The sequence below is a fragment of the Sapajus apella genome, unplaced genomic scaffold (genome assembly GCF_009761245.1).
Source record: "Sapajus apella isolate SASKATOON/1434 unplaced genomic scaffold, GSC_monkey_1.0 scaffold79, whole genome shotgun sequence".
Classification (NCBI taxonomy): Eukaryota; Metazoa; Chordata; class Mammalia; order Primates; family Cebidae; genus Sapajus; species Sapajus apella.
This window is the reverse complement of record NW_022437019.1, coordinates 2153613-2174409: the sequence shown is the minus strand read 5'-3', so window position 1 is coordinate 2174409 and position 20797 is coordinate 2153613. Positions and strand designations below refer to the sequence as shown.

Here is a 20797-nt window from a genome sequence, read left to right as displayed (position 1 = left end):
CTGGTGGAAAAGTTCCTGAGTGGTCCGAAAATTCCAAAGCTAACAGATGTCAGCTGCTTTCAATATGCCAGACATACTGCCCAGGGCTGTCCGCACATCGTCCTATAAACCTCCCCACAGCTCTTTGAGGTGGGGAGGATTGTTATCCCCATTTTACAGAGGATGAAACAGAGAGGCACGGCAAGGTTAACCAATACACTCAAGGTTTGAGAGCTGGCAAGGGGCAGAGTGAGTTGTTCAGTGGACATTTTCCCTGTGCCTCAATTTCCCCATCTCCACAATGAGATGACCAGATGCAGTGATTTCTAAAAGTCCTTTCAGTGCCGAATTCCCATGATTGTATCCCAGAGACCTGTAAGGTCATTCAGTCATGCAGGGGTAGGTCCTCTTGGGCACGTGGGTTTCTGACACGCCCACCCAGTTCTCTTCCCACCCCTCCGACACGCCTGTTTCTGAGCAAGCTCCTGACATCTTGTATATTACGACACCCCCTACCTTAAAACTGTAGAAACGTTTTGTTTTTAATCCTTTCCAGCTTTGGGCTCAGGAAATCCCTTCTTTACTTCCCTGTAAAAGATTTCTTCCTTCCATCCCACTCTGCAGGGCCTCATCCTGGCCAGGCAGCCTCCCCCTCTCCTTCAGCACAGCCCTGCAGACTGGCTCCATCACATTCTCATATTTACTGAGCATCTGTCACAAGGACTTGCTCAAAGTCACACAGTTGGTGAGTGGCCACGTCAAGCTGGGACCTACATCAGGGTTTGCTGTTCAGCACACAGTAGGTCCGCAGGAGTGCATCTTTCTTTCTCCCTCCCTCATTTGGCTGGCTCTTCTTCCCTTTGCTTCTATTTGCAGACAGAGGGTACAGTGAGGCTCGGGGTGGGGTGAGCTGCTCTCAGCCACTGGATGGGAGGCTTGCAGGCCCTCCCACTTTTGAAAGAATTTGTCTGGACCGGTAGTTTCACCAGCCCCAGTTCTATGACCAACAGAGGCCTCCTTAGTAATTCTTTGTTTCATAACACTCCACCTTTCACCCAGCAAGAAGGATGGTAATCTGCATGGGTGCCATGTTTCTGGGCCCTCGAAATGTAGTCGGCTCACCTTTGCTGCTAAAAACACCTGCTTCACCTCCCAGCTCCAGGCCATTCCTCTGAGATCTTATGGAAAAGCTCTCGGCTAAATTGGATATTAACTGCTAGAGGAATGTATTGATTCACATACTGGAAAAGTCCAGAAGTCACTGTTCAGTGCAGGGCTCCAGTTGTACCATCAGGACTTAGTTTCTCTCCACCTCCTGACTCTGCCTGCTGCTGTATTGGCTTCATTCTCAGTTTGCACTTGATGATTCTTCTAGGATTGAAGAAAGATGCAAAAAGAGGTCTTTCTGAGTCATGGCTCAGACAGAAATCCTGAGGTTGGCCCTTACTAGCCCATAGTCACCAGGAGCTGGGATCCCGGAGCATAGAGTGGGAGTCAGTCCAGCTCAGATTACATGCCCATCTCTAGGTATGGTGGAAAATCAACTGCCCACCAAAGCACACGGATGGAGAATCTTTAGAGAGGTGGGTTCCTCAGAAAATTTGCAATGCTGTCACCAAAAGAGGCAGACATGGGTGCTTGTGGCAAAAATCCAACAACTGTTCTCCATCTCTTCCTCTGCTGGTCCCCAGGTCACAGTCCAGGAGGCTGCTTGGCGTGGGCTGGGAGGGTGCTTGGATTGAAGTTGAGAGCGCCTCTTCTGAACTGGCTCTCCCTTGGCTCCCTACTCTTCAGCACTGTTCCATTTTTCTCCATTTAACATGAAGGGCATCTGGCCAAGGGAAGGGCAGGAGGAAAAGGAACTGGAGGAAAGCCTGTTCTTATCATGATCATTCATTCATTCATTCATTCATTCATTCATTCATTCTTCTGCTCAACTATATGCTTAACAATTGTTTACTGAGCATCTAAGACACTGCAAGCAATGAGCTAAATGAGCCTGGAGTCCAAAACTTCAGTCATTTCTGTACCCTCGTCCCGATTTTTGCCAAGAGAAGTAAAATGATGTTATCAATTCCCAGCTAGAGGCCAGGCGCAGTGGCTCATGCCTGTAATCCCAGCACTTTGAGAGGCCTAGGCGGGCAAATCATTTGAGGTCAAGAGTTCAAGACCAGCCTGGCCAACATGGTGAAATCCTGTCTCTACTAAAAATACAAAACATTAGCCGGGCGTGGTGGTGCATGCCTGTAATCTCAGCTACTCGGGAGGCTGAGGCAGGAGAATTGCTTGAACCGAGGTGAAGGTTGCAGCACCATTGCACTGCAGCCTGGGCAACTGTGAGACCTTGCCTCAAAAAAAAAAAAAAAAAATCCCAGCGAGATAGCCCGTGGGAAGGGAATGAACCTGGAGTCCAATCTCCCTTAGTTAACAAGGGAGCCTGGCAGAGGTTGGAGGAGTCAAAGACACAGTAGCTCCAGGCTGTAGACTCTATTCTTGATTGAATATGAAAAGCTGAAGGGGAATTGAAAAGGGAACAGCGTTCTCACTAAGAGATCCAGTGCTTTTTCCTGCCTTGCAAGTACACCCCATAAAGTCATCCTCTGTGCCACCAAAAGGCATCACATACACATGGGAAATGTAAAATACTCATGGAATCCAGAAATGAATCCAACTCAGACCTTGTCTCGAAGCCACTTCCATCTGGGAGGCGAGAGAAGAGCAGAATATGAATGATAGTGCAATGAGTTACGGTGTGACAGAAGGGGGAGTGCAGGTGAGGGGCTGTGGGAGATTAGAAGAGGCTGCTCTCCTGGGCCCTGCAAAGCCTGCAGTAGGAGATGGTGCTTGCAGCAGGCCTGGACGCCTGCGGAGGATTTGACTTCCTGAGAAAGGGATGGGACAGCCCAGGCAAAGGGGAAACAAGAAAGACCAGAGAGGTTGGAGATGAGTGGAGAACAGCAAGCAGTCCTGTCGCAGCCAGGCTGTTTCTGTGCCACATGCTGCCTGCCCGCTCTGTGTGTCCTGTGTATCCTTGAATCCTAATGGCGATGTTGAGTAGACGCCACTCAGAACTGAGACAGTGTCGGCCCAGAGACTGGCTGCTTCTCTGCACCCTCTCCACCCAGGACACCCTTGTTTGCCCCACATCGTCTGTGCAGTTAGCCTGCCATGGGAGCTGGTGTGGTAGAAGCAGCAGATTCAGATCTCACAGCTGCCCTTCACCAGCTGTAGGACCTGTGTCCCGTTTCTTAGAGGTCATTGAGCACCTACCTCAAAGGGCGGTTGGGAGCATCCAAGGAGACAAGGCCTGGTTTATGGCAAGAGCTCGGTAAACATTAACAAGCAGGAGTCTTAAATACTGCCTGCATGTGCTTGTTGAGCACCTACAGCTGAGGCCCTCTTGGCTTCTCAAGCTCTCTGAGCCTTAGTGTCGTCATCTGAAAAATGGGATGTCCATATCCGGTGGTCAAATAACGTCTACAAAGTGAGAACCATGTAGTATGCCCTTGGCAAGTATTTCCTTTGCCTGGGTGGCTTCTGCTATGCTTTGTGTTTATCCAGTAGTTACCCAAATATCATTCATTGAGCTCTGTACTTTTTCCTGATTGTCAGAATAACTCTGCAAAGTATTGATATTGTTATTCCTGTTTTATTAATTGCATGGTGTATGGTGGTTAGGAGCTCAGAACCCTGAACCTGTTTGCCTGGATTCATATGCCAGCGCTGCCACCTTACAGCTGCAGGACCTTCAGCATCTGGCTTAACCTCTCCATGCCTCACTTTTCATCTGCAATGCGGATAATTTTTTTTTTTTTTTTTTTAAAGATGGAATCTCACTCTGTCTCCCAGGCTGAAGTGCAGTGGCAAAATCTCGGCTCACTGCAACATCCAGCTCCCGGGTTTAAGTGATTCTCCTGCCTCAGCCTCCAAAGTAGCTGGGATTACAGGTGCCCACCACCATGCCCAGCTAATTCATACATTTTTAGTAGAGACAGGGTTTTACCATGTTGGTCAGGCTGGTCTTGAACTCTTGATCTCAAGCAGTCCATCCACCTCGGTTTCCCAAAGTACTGGGATTGCAGGCATGAGCCAGCACCCGGCTGGATAATAATTTTTAATTATACCAAGTAGTACCGTCTCACAAGATTGCTGTGGGGATTAAATGGAGTTAATATGGGTAACTCTTAGGGCAATACCTGTTGCATAGTAATGTGCTGTAAATGAGAACTATGATTGTTGCCGTTGTTACAAATGAGGTGAAGCTACTTCATTAGCTGAACTCCAATTCGAACCCAGACCTGCATGATCCAAAGCCCACATTCCTTCCAGCCCACAGGCAGCCTCCCTCCCACTCTGAACTCCCTTTTGTGTATTTTGGGTCTTTCCAGGAGGCCTAGGAAGATCCCCAGAATCCCCTCAGCAGGTTGCTCACTCCCAACCTCTGCACTCTCTAAGAGGAGGCCACGACTGACCTTCCCCCAACTCCCTAGGCTTTCCTGGAGGTACCCTGTGACCGACCTGGCTCCTTCTTCCAGAATTTCTTCCAGTCTCTTGCAGTCCTTCCAGACCCTGAAGCAGCCCTTGCCCTTTGCATATGAAGTTCTTAAGTAAAGAGACGAGATGCTACCAGTGTGCAAACACGAGACAGCCCTGCCCTTGGCATCAGCCGCTCCTGGCATCAGCCTGCTGTTGTCTTGCCAACCCTCCACCTCTCTCAGGCTGCCTGCTGCCCCTCAATGGCCCGCCAGCCCCGTCCTTCTCATCTCCACCCCAAAGAGTTAGGGTTACTGTCCTTCCCTCACCTGACGTCCAGGCAGCATTCTTTGTACTTGGACCATGATCTAGAGGGCTGTTCCTCCATCGCTCTCTTGTGCCATCAGGCCAATGAAGCGCCTCTCAAAGCCTTAGTGTCCTCCATGGTGTAGTATGGTTGGGAAATGCATGGCCTTATTTATTTGGCCCCGTCACTGCCAAGTCAGGGCCCAAGCTACTTCCTGCTTCCTCTATAGAGCCTCCTGGGAGAAGTCCAGCATGCACGGATTTCGCCTTTCTGGGAATCCTGTGTCACCTTTTGTGAAAGTTTCATTTGGAACGATGTCTTCATTGTTTTCATTCCCCCACATTCGTGATCATGGATGAATGAATAGTTTGTGTGTTTACTTTCAGCTGGGTTTAAGCTCATATTTGGTGCTGGACATATAATAGCTATGAAAAGATATTTGAAAATTAGCTTAGGCTCTTCCAAAAATGAGTGCTTTTCCTTTTTTTTTTTTTTTTTTTTTGAGATGGAATCTCGCTCCGTCACCCAGGCTGGAATGCAGTGGCAAGATCTCTGCTAACTGCAATCTCTGCCTCCCAGGTTCAAGTGATTTTCCTGCTTCAGCCCCCTGAGTACTTGGGATTACAGGCACATGCCACTATGCATGGCTATTTTTTGTATTTTTAGTAAAGACAGGGTTTCACCATGTTGGCCAGGTTATTCTCGAACTCCTGACCTCGTGATCTGGCCCCCTTGGCCTCTCAAAGTGTCGGGATTATGGGTGTGAGCCACCGTGACCAGCCTGAGTGCTTTTTCATTTTTTTGTTTTTTAATATTGATGCACTGGAACAGACTTAAATCAGGGGCTTATTGTTGAATCCTTTCTCATTGGCTTGCATTTTCATTAAGGAAAAGCAAAATTTAAATTATTTGGATAAATTCCTTTAATATTTTTAGCTTACTTTAAAAAACTCATTCTTTTATTCTTCCATTCTGTCTTTTTGGAGAACCTGGGATATGCCTAGCACTAGCACTGTCCTAGGTACAAGTCATGATTCCCATAGTTTATAAGACCTTTGAGTGTTTGTCATGGACCCAGTTCCCGGGTCTGACAGTTGCCAGTCTGGACAGCTGTATATTCTACTCCATGGGAAAGTTTCTCCATTGTGGACCTGTCTTGGTTCCATCATTTCAGTCTTCCCAGGGAGGGTTCTTAGCGCTGCTTCTTTGGTTGTTTCCAGTTTGCTGTGGGGTGTGTAGAGAGCATTGAGCTTCCAGAAAGAACAGTTTTACGGCCTGCAGCAGGCCCTGGAGTAGGGCTGTATGCTTTGTATCCCTGGAAGTCTTTGTTAGGCTGGCTTTGTAAGCGACGGGCCCAGGGACTTTGCTTCAGGAGGAAAAAAGAAAGACCCAAAAACGCCCCCAGAGCTTACCTCTTAGAGAGGAGGAGATGCCCACAAGCCTTCTGCTGTGTTCATTCAGCAGATGTTAGGGAGCCTCTACTCTGCCAGGGCTTGTGTTTGGTTGTAATAAGACAATGGTGAACTCTGCAGGCGTGGCTCTGTTGGAGTGGAAGAGACAGTCAACATGTCCACACACAAATACATTGACAGAAAGTACTGGTGGGGGAGGGTGGCCCTCAGACAGGCCTGCCCAGGAAGGCCTCTAAAAAACAGCATTTCAGCTGAGAGCCAGCCAGGCAAAAAGTGGATGGGTGTGTGGACAGAGACAGGTAACAGTGTCCAGGCAGGGAGACCTGCGGGAGCAAAGTCTCTGAGGTAGGAATGAGGTTACTGCATTCTAAGAATGGAGAAAAATGAGGCTGGAGGGGCAGGCCAGGAGCAAGGAGTTTCATTCCATCTTTTGGTGGAAGACTTTGAGGGGGTTGGAACACTGGAGTGACAAGACTGGATTAATGTGTTGTTGTTGTTGTTGTTTTTATTATGGGGTGGGCAACGAAGTGAACAGGAAGGAGTAGGTAGAAGAACTGAGAAAATAAACAGCTGGAGAATCGAGGAAAGGGGGCTGCAAAGTGGGGAGAGAGGGAGAGAGGCAGACAGGGAAGGATGGAGAGAAAGAGAGAGACCTGGAGCCAGAGAGACAGAGAGAGATGTCAGCGATTCCCTTGGGGGCTGTGATGAGAACAAGCTATTGTGATTTAGGGGCTTCTGGAAAGCCCTCAGACAAAGGTCCAGGCGTGGCCTGTGAACAGGCCGAGCATGAGGATCGGTTCCCCCATCCAGGTAGGGCATGGAGAGTGAGCAGCAAGGGAGGGATCTTGGTTCAGTGTCTGGTGCTATACCCAATTCACAGTAGAATCCTGACACACAATTTCTGCCCATTAGACTCATTACGTCGCTGAAGAGTGTGTTTATTGTAAGGCTTCATTATGGAGAGAAACTAGCAGGAAGCAAAGGAATACACACTTCTTGAGCTCTGTTCAGTGCTGAGCTAGCCGATGCTGCTGGAGGCCCACGGAGGTGAGGCGTCTGGCCCAAGCTCTCAGGCTGTGAACCTGGGCCCCTGGGGTTCTAAAGCCTTTGCCTGCTACCCTGGCCTCCAGGCTTCTGTGTGTTGGTATCCATGGGAAAAAAAGCCATCATACATCAGTGTCAGGCAAAAGAGTCTTCCAAGTCAGCTGAGCTGGGAGAATTCCCCGGCCCACACCCTGCTCTGATCTAGGAATCGAATGTAATAATGGAGTCCACCTTGTCTCTCAAATCACTGAAGCCTGTAGGCAATCCACAAGGATCGTTTCTACCTTCAGTTTTACCTTCTTCACCCAGGACTTTGGAGCAGAGCCGTCTGTCCAAGGGCTGCAGAACACACATGCCAGAGAAGGCTGGTTCTCCTTGATGATGATTATACTAATTGAAATGAAACAGGAGTAGGAGACAGAGGCCTTGTTGGCTACCCAGTGGGTTATACATTCCCAGGGGAAGGGAATTGGCTGTTGTCACACTTCTCCAGTTACCAGCTGGGAATGAGGGAAGCCCATGGAGACGGTTCCTGGTGGGAGAGATGGAGCAGTGGGCCAAGGCTCAGGTGGCTCACATCCAGTAATCCTGGCCGTACCCAGGGCCCTGGGACCCATGCGTCCATGCGCAGGGCCCATGCATGCGTGTGCATGCCCTGGGAGCCCTGTCAGTTGTGGAAAGTCCCTGAGGGTCATCTGTAAAACAGGGGAATAATCATGATGGTCATGATGTTACTCTTGGGATGGTTATTTGAGTATCAAATAAGGTCAAGAATCCAAAAGCACTTGGAAGACCTTAAAGTGTTTCTTCAATCACAAGTTTCTCTGTGGCAACAAGCAAAATTTGGAAACTAGAGAGCCTAGCCATGAACCCTGCTGGGAATTCCAATGAGATCTTTCTTTCTTTGTTCCTTTGTGAGTTCATTTATTCATTCAGTGAACATTCATTTGGTGCCCACTCATAAGATGCTGAGGTTACAGCTATTAATAGTATATTAAGATATTGTCTTTTTCTTCCTCTTTCTCTTACACACACACGTGTACACATACACTTCTTGGGCCAATTAGAAATTCTTACATCCTCCCTGGCACTGGAGCTGAAAGTGTCTGCCAACCTGTGGGTTTCTTTTCCATGTCATTCACCATCTGGAGTGGCAACCTGCCTTCTGTGTGTGTGTGTGTGCGTGTGCGCGTGCATGTGCATGCCAGGGTATTGTGTTCCCTTTCTGTGGCTGAGCGGCTGAATGAACAAGAGAAAGAGAGCAAAGGCAAAGAGGACAATGCCCAGAAGTCATCCTAGCAGTATGAATGAATAATTCATATTGTATCTGCCTCTTTCTAGGGCTTCCCAAAATAGCTGTTTTAATTGCTTATTTGTTTCACTGCTGACTGTAATCCAGCCGCCTTCAGCTCAGAACACTTCGGTGTTTCATGTTGACTTGCAGGTAGGGCTTCCCTTCAGGGAATAACATTCTATTTATTTTCTTCTTTAAAAAGAAATGATGGGAGAAAAATAAACCCGTAAAGAAAGTCATACTTTTCAGAGGTGAAAACCGTTTCTTTTCAACTCTTGTGCAGAGCTCCTTTGTAATCAGTTACCGTAGGCCTCTGTGGTCCTAGAAACCAAAGACGTAGCAGTCAAGTTGCAGACAAGGTGAGCTTCTGGCTAGACAAGTCTGCTCACTGTGATGTGTTCACTTGGGAATCCACAGACTTGGGATCCTTGCATATTGTGGGCCATGCTGGCTTGTGGTCTTCCAGACATGTCAGCTGCAGCATCCAGAACAGGTCTTGGGAAGGCCCTGCCCTGTCTACCTGGGTGGGTGACCTGGGGGACCAGTGTCATGTCTCCCTGGGGCCCTGGTAGGACACCTTTGGTGGGCAGTGCACAGCTCAGTGTAGAAAAGGCTTCATACAGTGGTCCTGGAGGGATGACTTGTATACAATAAGATGTCAGGAGATGTGTTCAGAGAACGAATGAGGATGGGCAAGGAGAGCTCGGTGAGTGTCAGGGAACCTGAGTATCCAGAAGGATCCACTCCTCCGGCTGCATGACCCTGAACAAGTCCCTGGGACACAGTCATGGAAACTCAGTGCTGAAAGGTCCCGCAGCCATCACTTTGTCACCTCATGGTAGGGTTGGGAACACAGCAGCCCAGGGGCGGGGAAAGTGACCACAGTTACTCAATGGTATAGCTGAGGATTGACACCAGTTGGATTTGCCTCTCAACTAGCTGAGTGTCTTTGGATGAATTAGTTAACCTCCCTGTGCTTCAGTTTCTACATCTATAAAATGGAGCTAATACTATTTATAAGATTGTTTTAAATAAGTTAATATATTGCACTGAATTGGCTATTTGTTTTCTTACAATTTTATTGAGGAATTTTTGACATCTACTAAATGATATGTATTTAAACAATTTTATGAGCTTTGACACGCATGTATATATACATGGAGAAACTACTCATCATAATCAGTGTAACAAACTTTCTTATCATCAGTATGACAAACTGTATCATCTCCAAATCTTTTCCTGTGCCCCTCTGTAATCCTCTCTCTCTAACCCTCCTCCCCAGGCAACCACTGATCTGCTTTCTGTCCCTGTAATTTGTTTTTTTCTAGAATTTGATATAAGCAGAATTACACAGTATATGGTCGTGTGTGTGTGTGTGTGTGTGTGTGTTTGAGACAGGTTCTCACTCTGTCACCCAGGCTAGAGTGCAGTGGCATGATCTGGGCTCACTGCAACCTCTACTTCCCAAGCTCAAGGATCCCTTGTAGGGATCATCCATCTCCCACGTAGCTGGGACTACAGGCATGTGCCACCATGTCCAGCTAATTTTTTTTTTTATTTGTAGAGATGGTTTCCACCATATTGCCCAGGCAAGTCTCGAATTCCTGAGCTCAAGTGATCTGCCCGCCTCGGCCTCCCCAAGTGCTGGGATTAGAGGCGTGAGCCACTATGTTTGGCCTATAAACTATAGGATTTTTTACCTAATATGTATCTGAAATTCATCTTCATTGCTGCATATGTTAATAGTTTATTCCTTTTTATTGCTGAGTAATATTCCGTTGTTTGGCTGTACCATACTTGTCTATCCATTTACCTGTTGATGGACATTTGGGTTGTTTCCAGCTTGGGGTTATTTTAAATAAAGATAACATTGATTTTAAGAAGCAGCATTATTGTATGTGCCATAGAAAGGGAAATTGTGCCAATGAAACTATGTTTCAATGTTTTATGTGCAGTTAGAATGTTTATTTTATATTTGTTGAAATAAATCTTTCAAACTTAGTTGTTTTCTTTTTTTAACTCACATATCACTTTTATATGTACAAAAAAACCCACAAAGGAATACATGAGCAAAATAAAGCTCTGGTGTTCCTACAGTGTCTTCCCATTCAGAATGTAGTTCTTTGGAGTCACTTTTTAACTGAGTTATTAATGTCTGAGCTTTGAATATTGTCCTCTGTGCCCTTAAGAGTGTTAGTCATGCAGCTTTGTTATTATAAGGACCCACAAAAGAACTCAAAGCTTGGCAATTCTGTAGAGTTAGCCAGCTTCGGTCAGAGCCCTGCTTTGGGAATGTTGTTAAACAGGTCTGTTGACTACCTTCTCCACGCCTTTCCACAACCATCTGGTTCCTAGGGGTTAAAAGTGCTCCACTCTTGTCTGTGGGATTTTATCCCAAGCTTGTGGCACCCATTCCACCAGTGGGAGTGCTGGTGCCTTTGATATCTGTGCACACACAGGCCACATAGGCAGTGACAACTCCATGAGGACTGCAGCCTGACCAATGGCCGTTGTAAGACGTCAGTAGTAGCAGCATGGCCGGGCGCGGTGGCTCACGCCTGTAATCCCAGCACTTTGGGAGGCCGAAGTGGGTGGATCACGAAGGTCAGGAGTTTGAGACCAGCCTGGCCAACATGGTGAAACCCCGTCTCTACTAAAGATACAAAAAATTAGCCGGGTGTGGTAGCATGCACCTTAATCCCAGCTACTTGGGAGGCTGAGGCAGGAGAATCGCTTGAACCCAGTAGGCGGAGGTTGCGGTGAGCCCAGATCGCACACTGCACTTCAGCCTGGGCAACAGGGTGAGACTCCATCTCAATATATATATATATATTAGTAGTGTACATCAGAGTTTCAGAAAATGCTGAATGTGTTTAAAAATGTTTCATCTGGTGAAATAGGGTCTATGTAAGGGAACTTGGACAGTGCCTGGCACTTTGTGAATACTTAATGAAATTTTGCTTTTTATCATTATTATTGCTATTACTATTAAGCATCAGTTTCTTGTTGGTGAAATGGGGATGATGGTACCTGCCTCACAGAAATATTGTTAGAATAAAGAAAATGATCTGTTTTACATGGAGCAGATGGTCCAGTGCTTAGTGCTCCACCGGCCTTAAATGGAAGCTGCCCTGACCTTTGGGACAGGTTGGCCAGATATTAGACTCGTGAAGGCTAAAGCTGCAAAGGGGTGTTACATTCCAGCTTCCTCGTTTTGCAGGTGGGAAAGACCCAGGGAGAGGGTTAAGGCCCAGCAAGAAGACATAAACCTTGGCCAAGGGCATCATCAGGCTTCAAACCCAGATCTCATCATTCCTCTTCCAGTGGTCTGTCTAAACCATGCAGTCATGGGAGGGGTCCTAAGTCAGAGAGGATCCCAGAAAAGTCTTCAAGGTCAATTCCATGTCTAGAAGGACCAGCTCCTCAAGCTGTGTGGTAAGGGTCCGAGCTCAAGGAGCAAAAGATTCTGGAATGGCCAGATTCCAGGGCAGAGTGAGCTGCTGCCTCTGCAGTTACTGCTGAAGAGGCTTGTAAACAGCCCAGCACCTGGGAAGAGCCCTTGGGAACCCAGCTCATGAGGGTGGAAGGAATAAGGCTGAGGGTTGAGTGTCCCCAGAGTCCTGAATACAGAAAGGAGTAAGGCTGCAGGCCTGCCTGGGGTTGTGTACCAGGTGCTGTGTCGAATCTTCTCCATGCAAGAACCTGAGAAGCAGGTTTTCTTGTCTGCTCTATACCTGCAGGAAACTGAGGCTCAGAGCTGGGAAAGGAATGGGCTGGGATTACACAGCTAGGAAGGTTGGAACTGGGAGTCCTATCTGGTTCTGTTGGCTTTTTCTTTAGGGCACGGAGCTTCCATAGCCAACTTCTCATTCAGGAATGAGGATGAAGCTGGGATTGAGCTGGGTGAAGCACAAACAGATGTTTCAGGGTCTTCATTCTACCGCAGTGTGGGGCTTTTAGAAAATTACCCTCCAAGGAGGTAACAAGAAAAATGAAGAGCCCATCTTCCAAACTCATCTCTCCATGAATGGGAGCTTCGTAGTTCTCCATCTTGGTTCCTACCCAATGATCATTCCCCTTCAGTATAATAGGGTTAGTTAGCCTGCGAAAATGCTATCAATACCTATTTCTTGGAGGCTGTTCAGACACTTGTTGAATTTCAGGTGGAGCTGAGCCCAGAACCAGGCTGATTTGATCTCCTGGCACTCTTAGTGTGATGCAGGGCTGCAGTTGGTCCCCAGGTTTTAGTGTTAGCCCTGCCACTGGGTCATTGGGTGGCTCCAAGCAAGTCCTTCTCTCTGTCCCTCAGTTTCGTCACTGGTAAAGAAATGGAGTTGATTTGTCGGGTTACTTTTGATTTTAACAGCCTCTACATTGGGGGCCTCATTTGGACAGCAGTGTTAAAATGAATCACTCAGCTGGGCGCAGTGGCTCACGCCTGTAATTTCAGCACTTTGGGAGGCTGAAGCAGGTGGATCACATGAGGTTAGGAGTTCAAGATCAGCCTGGCCAACTTGGTGAAACCCCATCTCTACTAAAAATAGAAAAAATTAGCCAAGCATGGTGGTGGGTGCCTGTAGTCCCGGCTACTTAGGAGGCTGAGGCAAGAACTTGAACCCAGGAGGCAGGGATTGCAGTGAGCTGAGATTATGCCACTGCTTTCCAGCCAGTGCAACAAGAGTGAAACTGTCTCAAAACAAAATCACATTTATTGAGCACACTCTCCGTTCTTACATGCTATTTCATGCATCATCTCATGTAAGTTTCAGGGAGCACTGTGGGGCAGGTCTGAATGGTACCTGCCTGAAAAGGCTGTTATGAAGGCCAAGTGAGTAAATATATAAATATATAAAGTACTTGGAACAGTTGCTGGTACATAGTGAGTGCTCAGTAAATGTGTTCTTATGTTTCCTGTTTTGCAAATGTGAAAACTGAGCTACAGAGTTTATATATCTTGCCCAAGGTCACACAGCTAGAAGGCAGAGCCTGGATTCAAAGCCAGGAAGTCTGGCTCCAGAGCTCTCTGCTCTTAACCAAGAGGCAGGAGTGACACATTAGAAAGCACTGGGGTCAGTGCATTGAGAGCTCCTGCCCGCAAAGTCATGCTAAGCCCATTTAAAAAATATAGCACTATAGTAGATCAACAGACATATCTCCAGGCTGAATTTGGCCCTCGGGTCGGCAGTTGTCTTTACCTACCCTAATCCATGATGTGGTTCTCAGAACTGAAATCTTAAATCCAGCAGGCGGCAGGCACACAGAGGGGATTAGCAGCCCGGATTCACCCTGTGTCAGTGAGTGGGAACAGATAAGCATAGAGACTCAAGACAGAGATGAAGGAAGGGGATGGGCCCAAAGGGCACAGGTGTGTGATCTTACCAACCCAGGGCAGAGGGAAGACAACATCCAAGATTTGGCAGGGGGAGGTGAGCCACTGGTTTGTGGGAGCCCAGTCTGAAGGTGGGGAGGGTTTGGAGTGGAGGGACAGTCTGGAATCTCCCCTCCAGCTCTCCCTCCTCTTCTTTTTTCTATAAAAGAATTTTAGGAATGGGAATGACTAAGCCAAGAAAGCTTCTGAATAAGCCAGCACAAACAAAGTAGGGAATCAAGGAGATCTAAGGGTGGAAAAGCCAGAATTTTGAGACAGGTGCTTTGAGACTAGAAAACAAGAGGGATGGGAGTTTAAAGAGAAGAACTCAGGAATTCCAGGTGTAAACACCTCCTCCTTCACACAGCAGATTTTGAGAACCAAATCCAATTCAGCTACCATCTCCTACCTTCTCCCATTTAATTTTCTAAACAGAGAGAGCAAGCTGGGTGTAGTGGCTCACACCTGTAATTTCAGTACTTTGGGAGGCAGAGGCAGGAGGATCACTTGAGGTCAGGAGTTTGAGACTAGCCCGGGCAACATGGGGAAATCCTGCCTCTACTAAAAATACAAAAATTAGTCTAGCATCCTGGCAGCCACCTGCAGACTCAGCTACTCAGGAGGCTGAAGGAGGGAAATTGCTTGAACCCGGGGAGGTGTAGATAGCAGTGAGCTGAGATCGCACCACTCCACTCCAGCCTGGGGACAGAGCGAGACTACATCACCCCCCCCATCCAAAAAAAAGCTTAAGCAGTCCTAGCGCCTCAAGGAAGGGTGATGATAGAGTACAGTGCAAGGCTTATTAACTGTGCTAGCCAGGACAATTATTTTGCCTCAGTTTCCCCATCATGAAAATAGGGATATAAAACCTAGCTCATCCTAACAGCCAATGTAGATTGAGTCCTGGGTGTTATGTGTTCAGCACAGCCCATTTTAATGCAGCAGTGACTTTGAGCATCCCCATTTTATGGATGAGGAAACAAAGTCACAGAGGTTAGAGTTCATGCCCAAGGGGACAGAGTTAATGAGTGACAGTGCCTGCATTGGGACCCGGATGACTGACGGCGGACCTGTGAGTTTTAACCACCACGGTGTATCTCTTAGGGTGAAAATTGATGGTGGTGGTGGTGGTGATGGCGGTGATGATGTGTGAAGGATTTGAGATGAAGGGTGACGTGATTCTCACAATGCACAGAACTCTCTGATTATGTTAACAACCCACATTTATCAAGGGCTTGTCTTGTGCCAGTCCCGGCACTAGATACTATATAGGTTATCTCATTTAATCTCCACAACACCCTTATGAGAGTGGGATTTCCCGTGTAAGTTTCACAGAGAAGAAAACTCTCAGGCAGGTTACATAACCCACCCACAGTTTTGGAAGAGGCGGAGCCTGGGTTTCAGCCTCACATCCCATTCCTGAGCCTTTGTGGGTAGCATCTACCCTGCCTCCTTCTCATCCATGGAGCTGACCACGGCTCTCTTTCCTCCTCCCCTCCTCAGCCCCCTCTGACCACGCCCCATTGCTACACTCTTTCCCTGCCCACAGCCCAAGTTGGCCTTTCGCATCTACACTGCTGACCTAGCGCCTTATTAAATATCCCTGCATCCTCTAATTACCTGTGGCTCAGGCCACGGGTAGCGATATAGCCAAATACGCTGCCGTGGAATGTCATGGGATGACTCCCTGCCCGTTTGGAGTGTGAGTCTTGTTCCCTGGCCTGACCCTCTGCCCCTGGAGGCAGAAACAAGGCTTCTTCAAGTGTCTGAGCCCTCGTAGTGCCTAGCATAGACCTGGGTGCCATCCCCACATGATAAATTCTTGTGGCTTGGTGGATTGATTGAAAGGAGTGTGAAAGGATAAGAGTGGAGTGTGGGGCAGGGAGTATCTCCCGGTCACCCTCTGGCTCAACACAAGAGCTGTGCTCAGAGGAGTCAAATCTGAAGTGCATACTGGGACCCAGAGCCCCCAAAACTGACCTCCACCCCACCTGAATAGCATGGATCTCTCTGAAATGACCTTGTTGATTTGCCTCAGGTCAGGGTGCATCTGGCCCTCTAGACTGTAAGGGCAGGGCCCTATCTGTCTCTTTCCCTCTGTAGCTGGTGCTAACGAAGCCTCTGCTGTGTGTCATGTGCTCAGCTCTCCTAACAAACTTGAGAGATGGTTATTTTTATCATCCCCAGATTTGTTAGACAATGAATAAAAGCATCTGAACCAAACTGCATTAAAGGAAGGAGGACTTCAAACACTGCTTTTCTTCCTGTTCACTCGGGCCTCCCCGGAGCTCAAGGTGAAGGGACTGCTTAGAAATGGTATTCTGCAGCAGCCCCAGGTGAAGGAGCGTTATCAGGAATTGTGCAACCTCAGCTATGGGAACTATGCATGTGAAAAAGCCCGGGGCAGGAAGAACCAGCCTGGCCATTGTGCTTGGGCTGGGGAGGAGAGGTTGGGCTGAAAGTTTGGACAGTTCTTGGCTTGGAGTCTGGAGGGCCCTTTAGAAAGTGATCCCGCCCAGCCAGCCCTCAGAGAGAGCAGGCCAGCATCCTGCTGGAGGGTAATAAAGAGGTTACTGTGGGAAGCTGGGGCTTGTTCGGGAAACACTAGGAACATGAAAGATAGGTTATGCATTCTTCAGTCCCAAGAGAATCACCACCCAGTATTAGACTTGGCAAAAGGCTTTTCTCTCCTCCTCTGAGCTGCCTTCTTAGAAAAGACACACTGCCTGAATACCGAATGCCCACCGTGGTCTCATGTCCTCACAGATTGTAGGAAAGTGGCAACCAGTTACCCACTGGTGGTTGCCCCTGAGAGGAGGGTAAGGGGTCTGCGGGAGGCTTCCAGCCCCCAGGGCGGCTCTCCCTCACAGGTGTGCCTGTGTGCTGCTTGTAGGGTGCTCCTGGCAGAACCTACCTGTCTCCACGGCCACACATCCGGCCGTTTTTCCAGGAGGGCCTGTTGGTAAACATTCAGGAATGTTTGTGCTCCTTCAGAGATTTGTAATTAAGAAGAGACAGAACTCGTTCTTGTCTGGCACACTCCCTTCCCACCTCTTGCCCCTCCAGCATCTGGGTCATTTGATTTCACAAGTGGAGTTTTCGGCAGCCCAAGATGTGGAGGCTGGAAGTAGGGACCGACTGGACCAGACTGGATGGTGGTGAATTGCTTCACCCAAGGGTGGGGGCTGGGAGTTCCAGGCAGGCCCCCAAGTCCTGGCCACATCTGAAAGCGGACATTTCTTCCCAGGTTGCATTCTTAGCACTTGTCCAAGGTGAAACATTGCAGGTCAGAAGAGCATCCACAGTTCCCAGGACAGTGGGGGGGTGGCTGGTTTAAATGGACAATTCCTCTCCTTATCTGGCAGGAAGAGTGAGTGTATGTATATATGCGTGAGTGTGTCTGTTTAAATCTTTGTGCAGCCAAAAACACATCTCTTCATCCTGAGTGACACATCTCTACACACTGAATAATTCATCTCCCTCTTGGCATTTGTTCCAGAGAGAATCTTGCTGTCCAGATTTCTTGTAAGTTGCATAGCCTTTCATAGGAGCTTCCTTGTTTCCCATGGAAGAGCTCTGGGATTGAGGATATCAGTCAGCTGGCCTTCTGGCATTTCCCCTGTGAATGCATCAAAGGGGAACCAGAATGTCAGACCCAAAGTGTTTCTTTCTCCTCTGCCCTCTCCTTCTCGCTTTGGTCCTCTTGCCTCCCCCTTCTTTATTGCTCTTGGGTATAATGTCTATGCCCACCGCAAGTGGGAATCAGCATCGTGCCCTGCTAGGGTATCCGCATATCTGTCACATTACTGATGTTTGGAGCAAACAAATGTATTAAGCTCTGACTTCTCAATGTATAAGGCTGGAACAATGAGTGGAGTTAATGGTTTTCCAGATAGTGACACATTTTCAGTGTTTCAGTTCTGTCCTCCTAACCCCATCTCCATCCTTACACCCAGCAAGCTCAGTAAATCATTTGTATTAATGATTTTGAAACAATTGCCTTTTTATTAAGCAGCCATGGACTCCCCAGGTCTGTTGGATATCCTTGCACTAACACACAGATAACTAAAGGTCCCAAATACGCCAAAGCCCCCATGTCTTTTGCCTGCTTCAGATGTCCCTGTGGTCAGTTTCACCATCTGTACTTCTAACGTGGCTTGCTCTGTGTTCTAGATGGTTCTGAGACTCACTTCGTCTTCTTAATGTTTATTAGCAGGGCTCAAGTTTTGGAATCCGGCGTGGACCTTCAGGTTACACCTCTGGTGGTTACTGACTGCGTAACTGACTGTTGAGCATGTTTTCTTATTTGCAAAACAGTAAGAGCACCTGCTACCGGGGAAGGGAATCTGAGATACACAACTTGCTTTCTAGGCCTAGAGTTAGCCATTATTAAAGTTATGCTTCATATATGAACATTGCAAATAAATTAGTTAAAAAAAAAGAAAATTACACTGAAATCCCTGTATTCAGATAGCATTTTAATGTCTATCTTTCCAGTTTCTTTACAAACTCTCTCTCTCTCTCTCTCTCTCTCGGTAAAATGTCATATTGTAACACTATCCTGTCGTTTTTATCTTTCAACTATGTTGTTTTTCTCAGAATATATTGAGAGCATCTTCCATGTTAACAAAATAAAGAACACTTCATCTTTTTTGCTTGTTCCTATATATTCATTACATTATTCACCCATTGCACAAATATTTACGGAGCACCAATTGTGCCAGACACAGGATTCTGTAGCTTGGATGCACCACTGATTAAAATCACTTAAGTAATCTCCAAGGAGGAACTTTGAAAGGTGATGATCCATACGTAGAAACGGGGGAGCTGTTGGGAGGGGATGTATCTTCTTGGTTTTCCAGGTTGCAAACTGTCTATTATTAAGATTTGTAGGCCGGGCGTGGTGGCTCACGCCTGTAATCCAAGCACTTTGGAGGCCAAGGCGGGTGGATCACCTGAGGTAGGGAGTTCAAGACCAGCCTGACCAATATGGTGAAACCCTGTCTTTAAAAAAAAAAAAAAAAAGATTCGTGGCCGGGCGCGGTGGCTCACACCTGTAATCCCAGCACTTTGGGAGGCCGAGGCGGGCAGATCACGAGGTCAAGAGATCGAGAACATCCTGGCCAACATGGTGAAACCCTGTCTCTACTAAAAATTCAAAAATTAGCTAGGCGTGGTGGCACACACCTGTAGTCACAGCTACTCGGGAGGCTGAGGCAAGAGAATCGCTTGAACCCAGGAGGCAGAGGTTGCAGTGAGCCAAGAGCACGCCACTATACTTCAGCCTGGGCAACAGAGTGAGACTCAGTCTCAAAAAAAAAACAACAAGATTTCTACCTCTGCTGGTAGGTGGGACTTCTCTGGGCACAGTGCAGGTGGAGGAATGAGGCAAAAAGAAAGATCTCGCTGGTGGCCTAACCATGCCTGTTCCCCCACAGATTGGCCTGTCATCAGCCAGTCACTCCCCATGGAGGGCATGCCTGTGTGTGGAGCTTTCCTTCAGAGTCCCTTTAAAGGCTTTGTTAGATGAGGTGATGTTAGATGAGGCATGGCACTTGGTCACTGGTCTTCATTCTCCATAAGGAAGAGGGAAAAAACCACTTAACTTTGAGCAAGACACCGAGGGAAGTGGCCTTTCGATTCTGACATATAGCAGGGCATGGGGTGCACTGGCAAGTGGTCTGGAGACTTTATCCAGGTTGTTTGGAGAAAGTGCTCCTGAACCAAGTGCATTCTAAGCTGAGAACTCCATCATCTGTGTCTTCCCCATTTTCCCTCCTTCTACTCCAAAACTGTGGCCTGTGTTTCCCATGGGGCTTAGGAGATGCACTGAAGGTGTCAACTGTTAAGAGAATCTGGTGGCTCCCCTCAGGGGCCCTGGAGACCAGCCATCTTTCTTGAAATCCCAGCTTTGTCTTTGACACTGAGAATGTTATTTAGTCTTTCTTAGCCTCAGTTTCTCCTTCTAGTAAATGGAGGTAAGGATAACTAATGATTTTTTTTTTTTTTTTTTTTTTTCTGAGACAGAGTTTTGCTTTTGTTGCCCAGGCTGGAGTGCAGTGGCACGATCTCAGCTCACTGCAACCTCCACCTCCCGGGTTCAAGTGATTCTCCTGTCTCAGCCTCCCGAGTAGCTGGGATTACAGGCACCCACCACCACGCCTGGCTAATTTTGTATTTTTAGTAGAGACGGTGTTTTTCCATGTTGGTCAGGCTGGACTGAAACTTTCAACCTCAGGTGATCGGCCCGCCTCAGCCTCCCAAAGTGCTGGAATTACAGGCGTGAGCTGCCCCGCCCAGCCTAATGATTTTTAATTCCCCTTTCACACTGGCACCTGTGCCAAAAGTACTCACAAACATGGGTTTATTTAACCCACCCAACAACCAGAGAGTTAGTACCGTCCCTGTTATACAGATAAGAATACTGAGGCTCAGAGAAGTAACATAAGTTGCCTAACTCACACAGCCAGTAATAATGCTTACTGAACCCTAATTTGTTGTTGTTGGTGGTGGTGGTGGTATTTTAAAGGCAGGGTCTTGCTCTGTTGCCCAGCTTATAGTGGCAGTAATGCCATCATAGCTCGCTGCAGCCTCCAACCCCTGGGCTCAAGCAATTCTCCCACCTCAGTCTCCCAAGTAGCTGGGACAACAGGTGCACACCACCACACCTGGCTAATTTAGCGCATAATGTGTTGCACACCACACATTTCTGGCCTCATCCTCATGGAACCAACAGTCTTCCACAATGCAGCAGTAAATTACTATCAGAAGCTTTTGGGTATTCATTCATTCAACCAAAGATATTTTTCATAGCCTGCCAGAGCCTGGGTATATTGTGGTACATGAACACACCAGGTCCTATCCAGCAGGGGCTCTTTCAGCGCTCCTTTCTTCATGCATTTTTCTTTAAGTTGGATTTG

General features: G+C 47.6%; 1 protein-coding gene across 6 annotated transcripts in view; it reads left to right on the top strand.

The window, feature by feature from the left end:
* The window catches only part of WWC1 (WW and C2 domain containing 1), a 187843-nt gene that overhangs the window by 61443 nt on the left and 105603 nt on the right, over positions 1–20797 (top strand). Inside the window, exon 1 of one of the 6 annotated variants that reach the window (XM_032252700.1) lies at positions 13681–13874. The exons of 4 other annotated variants lie outside the window; for them this stretch is intronic. In XM_032252700.1, coding sequence (XP_032108591.1) covers positions 13843–13874 — 32 coding nt within the window. In that variant the 5' untranslated portion in view covers positions 13681–13842. Of the gene's footprint in view, positions 1–13680; positions 13875–13915; positions 13936–20797 lie in introns of those variants that run through there. One more of the 6 variants, XM_032252701.1, reaches the window with a different exon arrangement.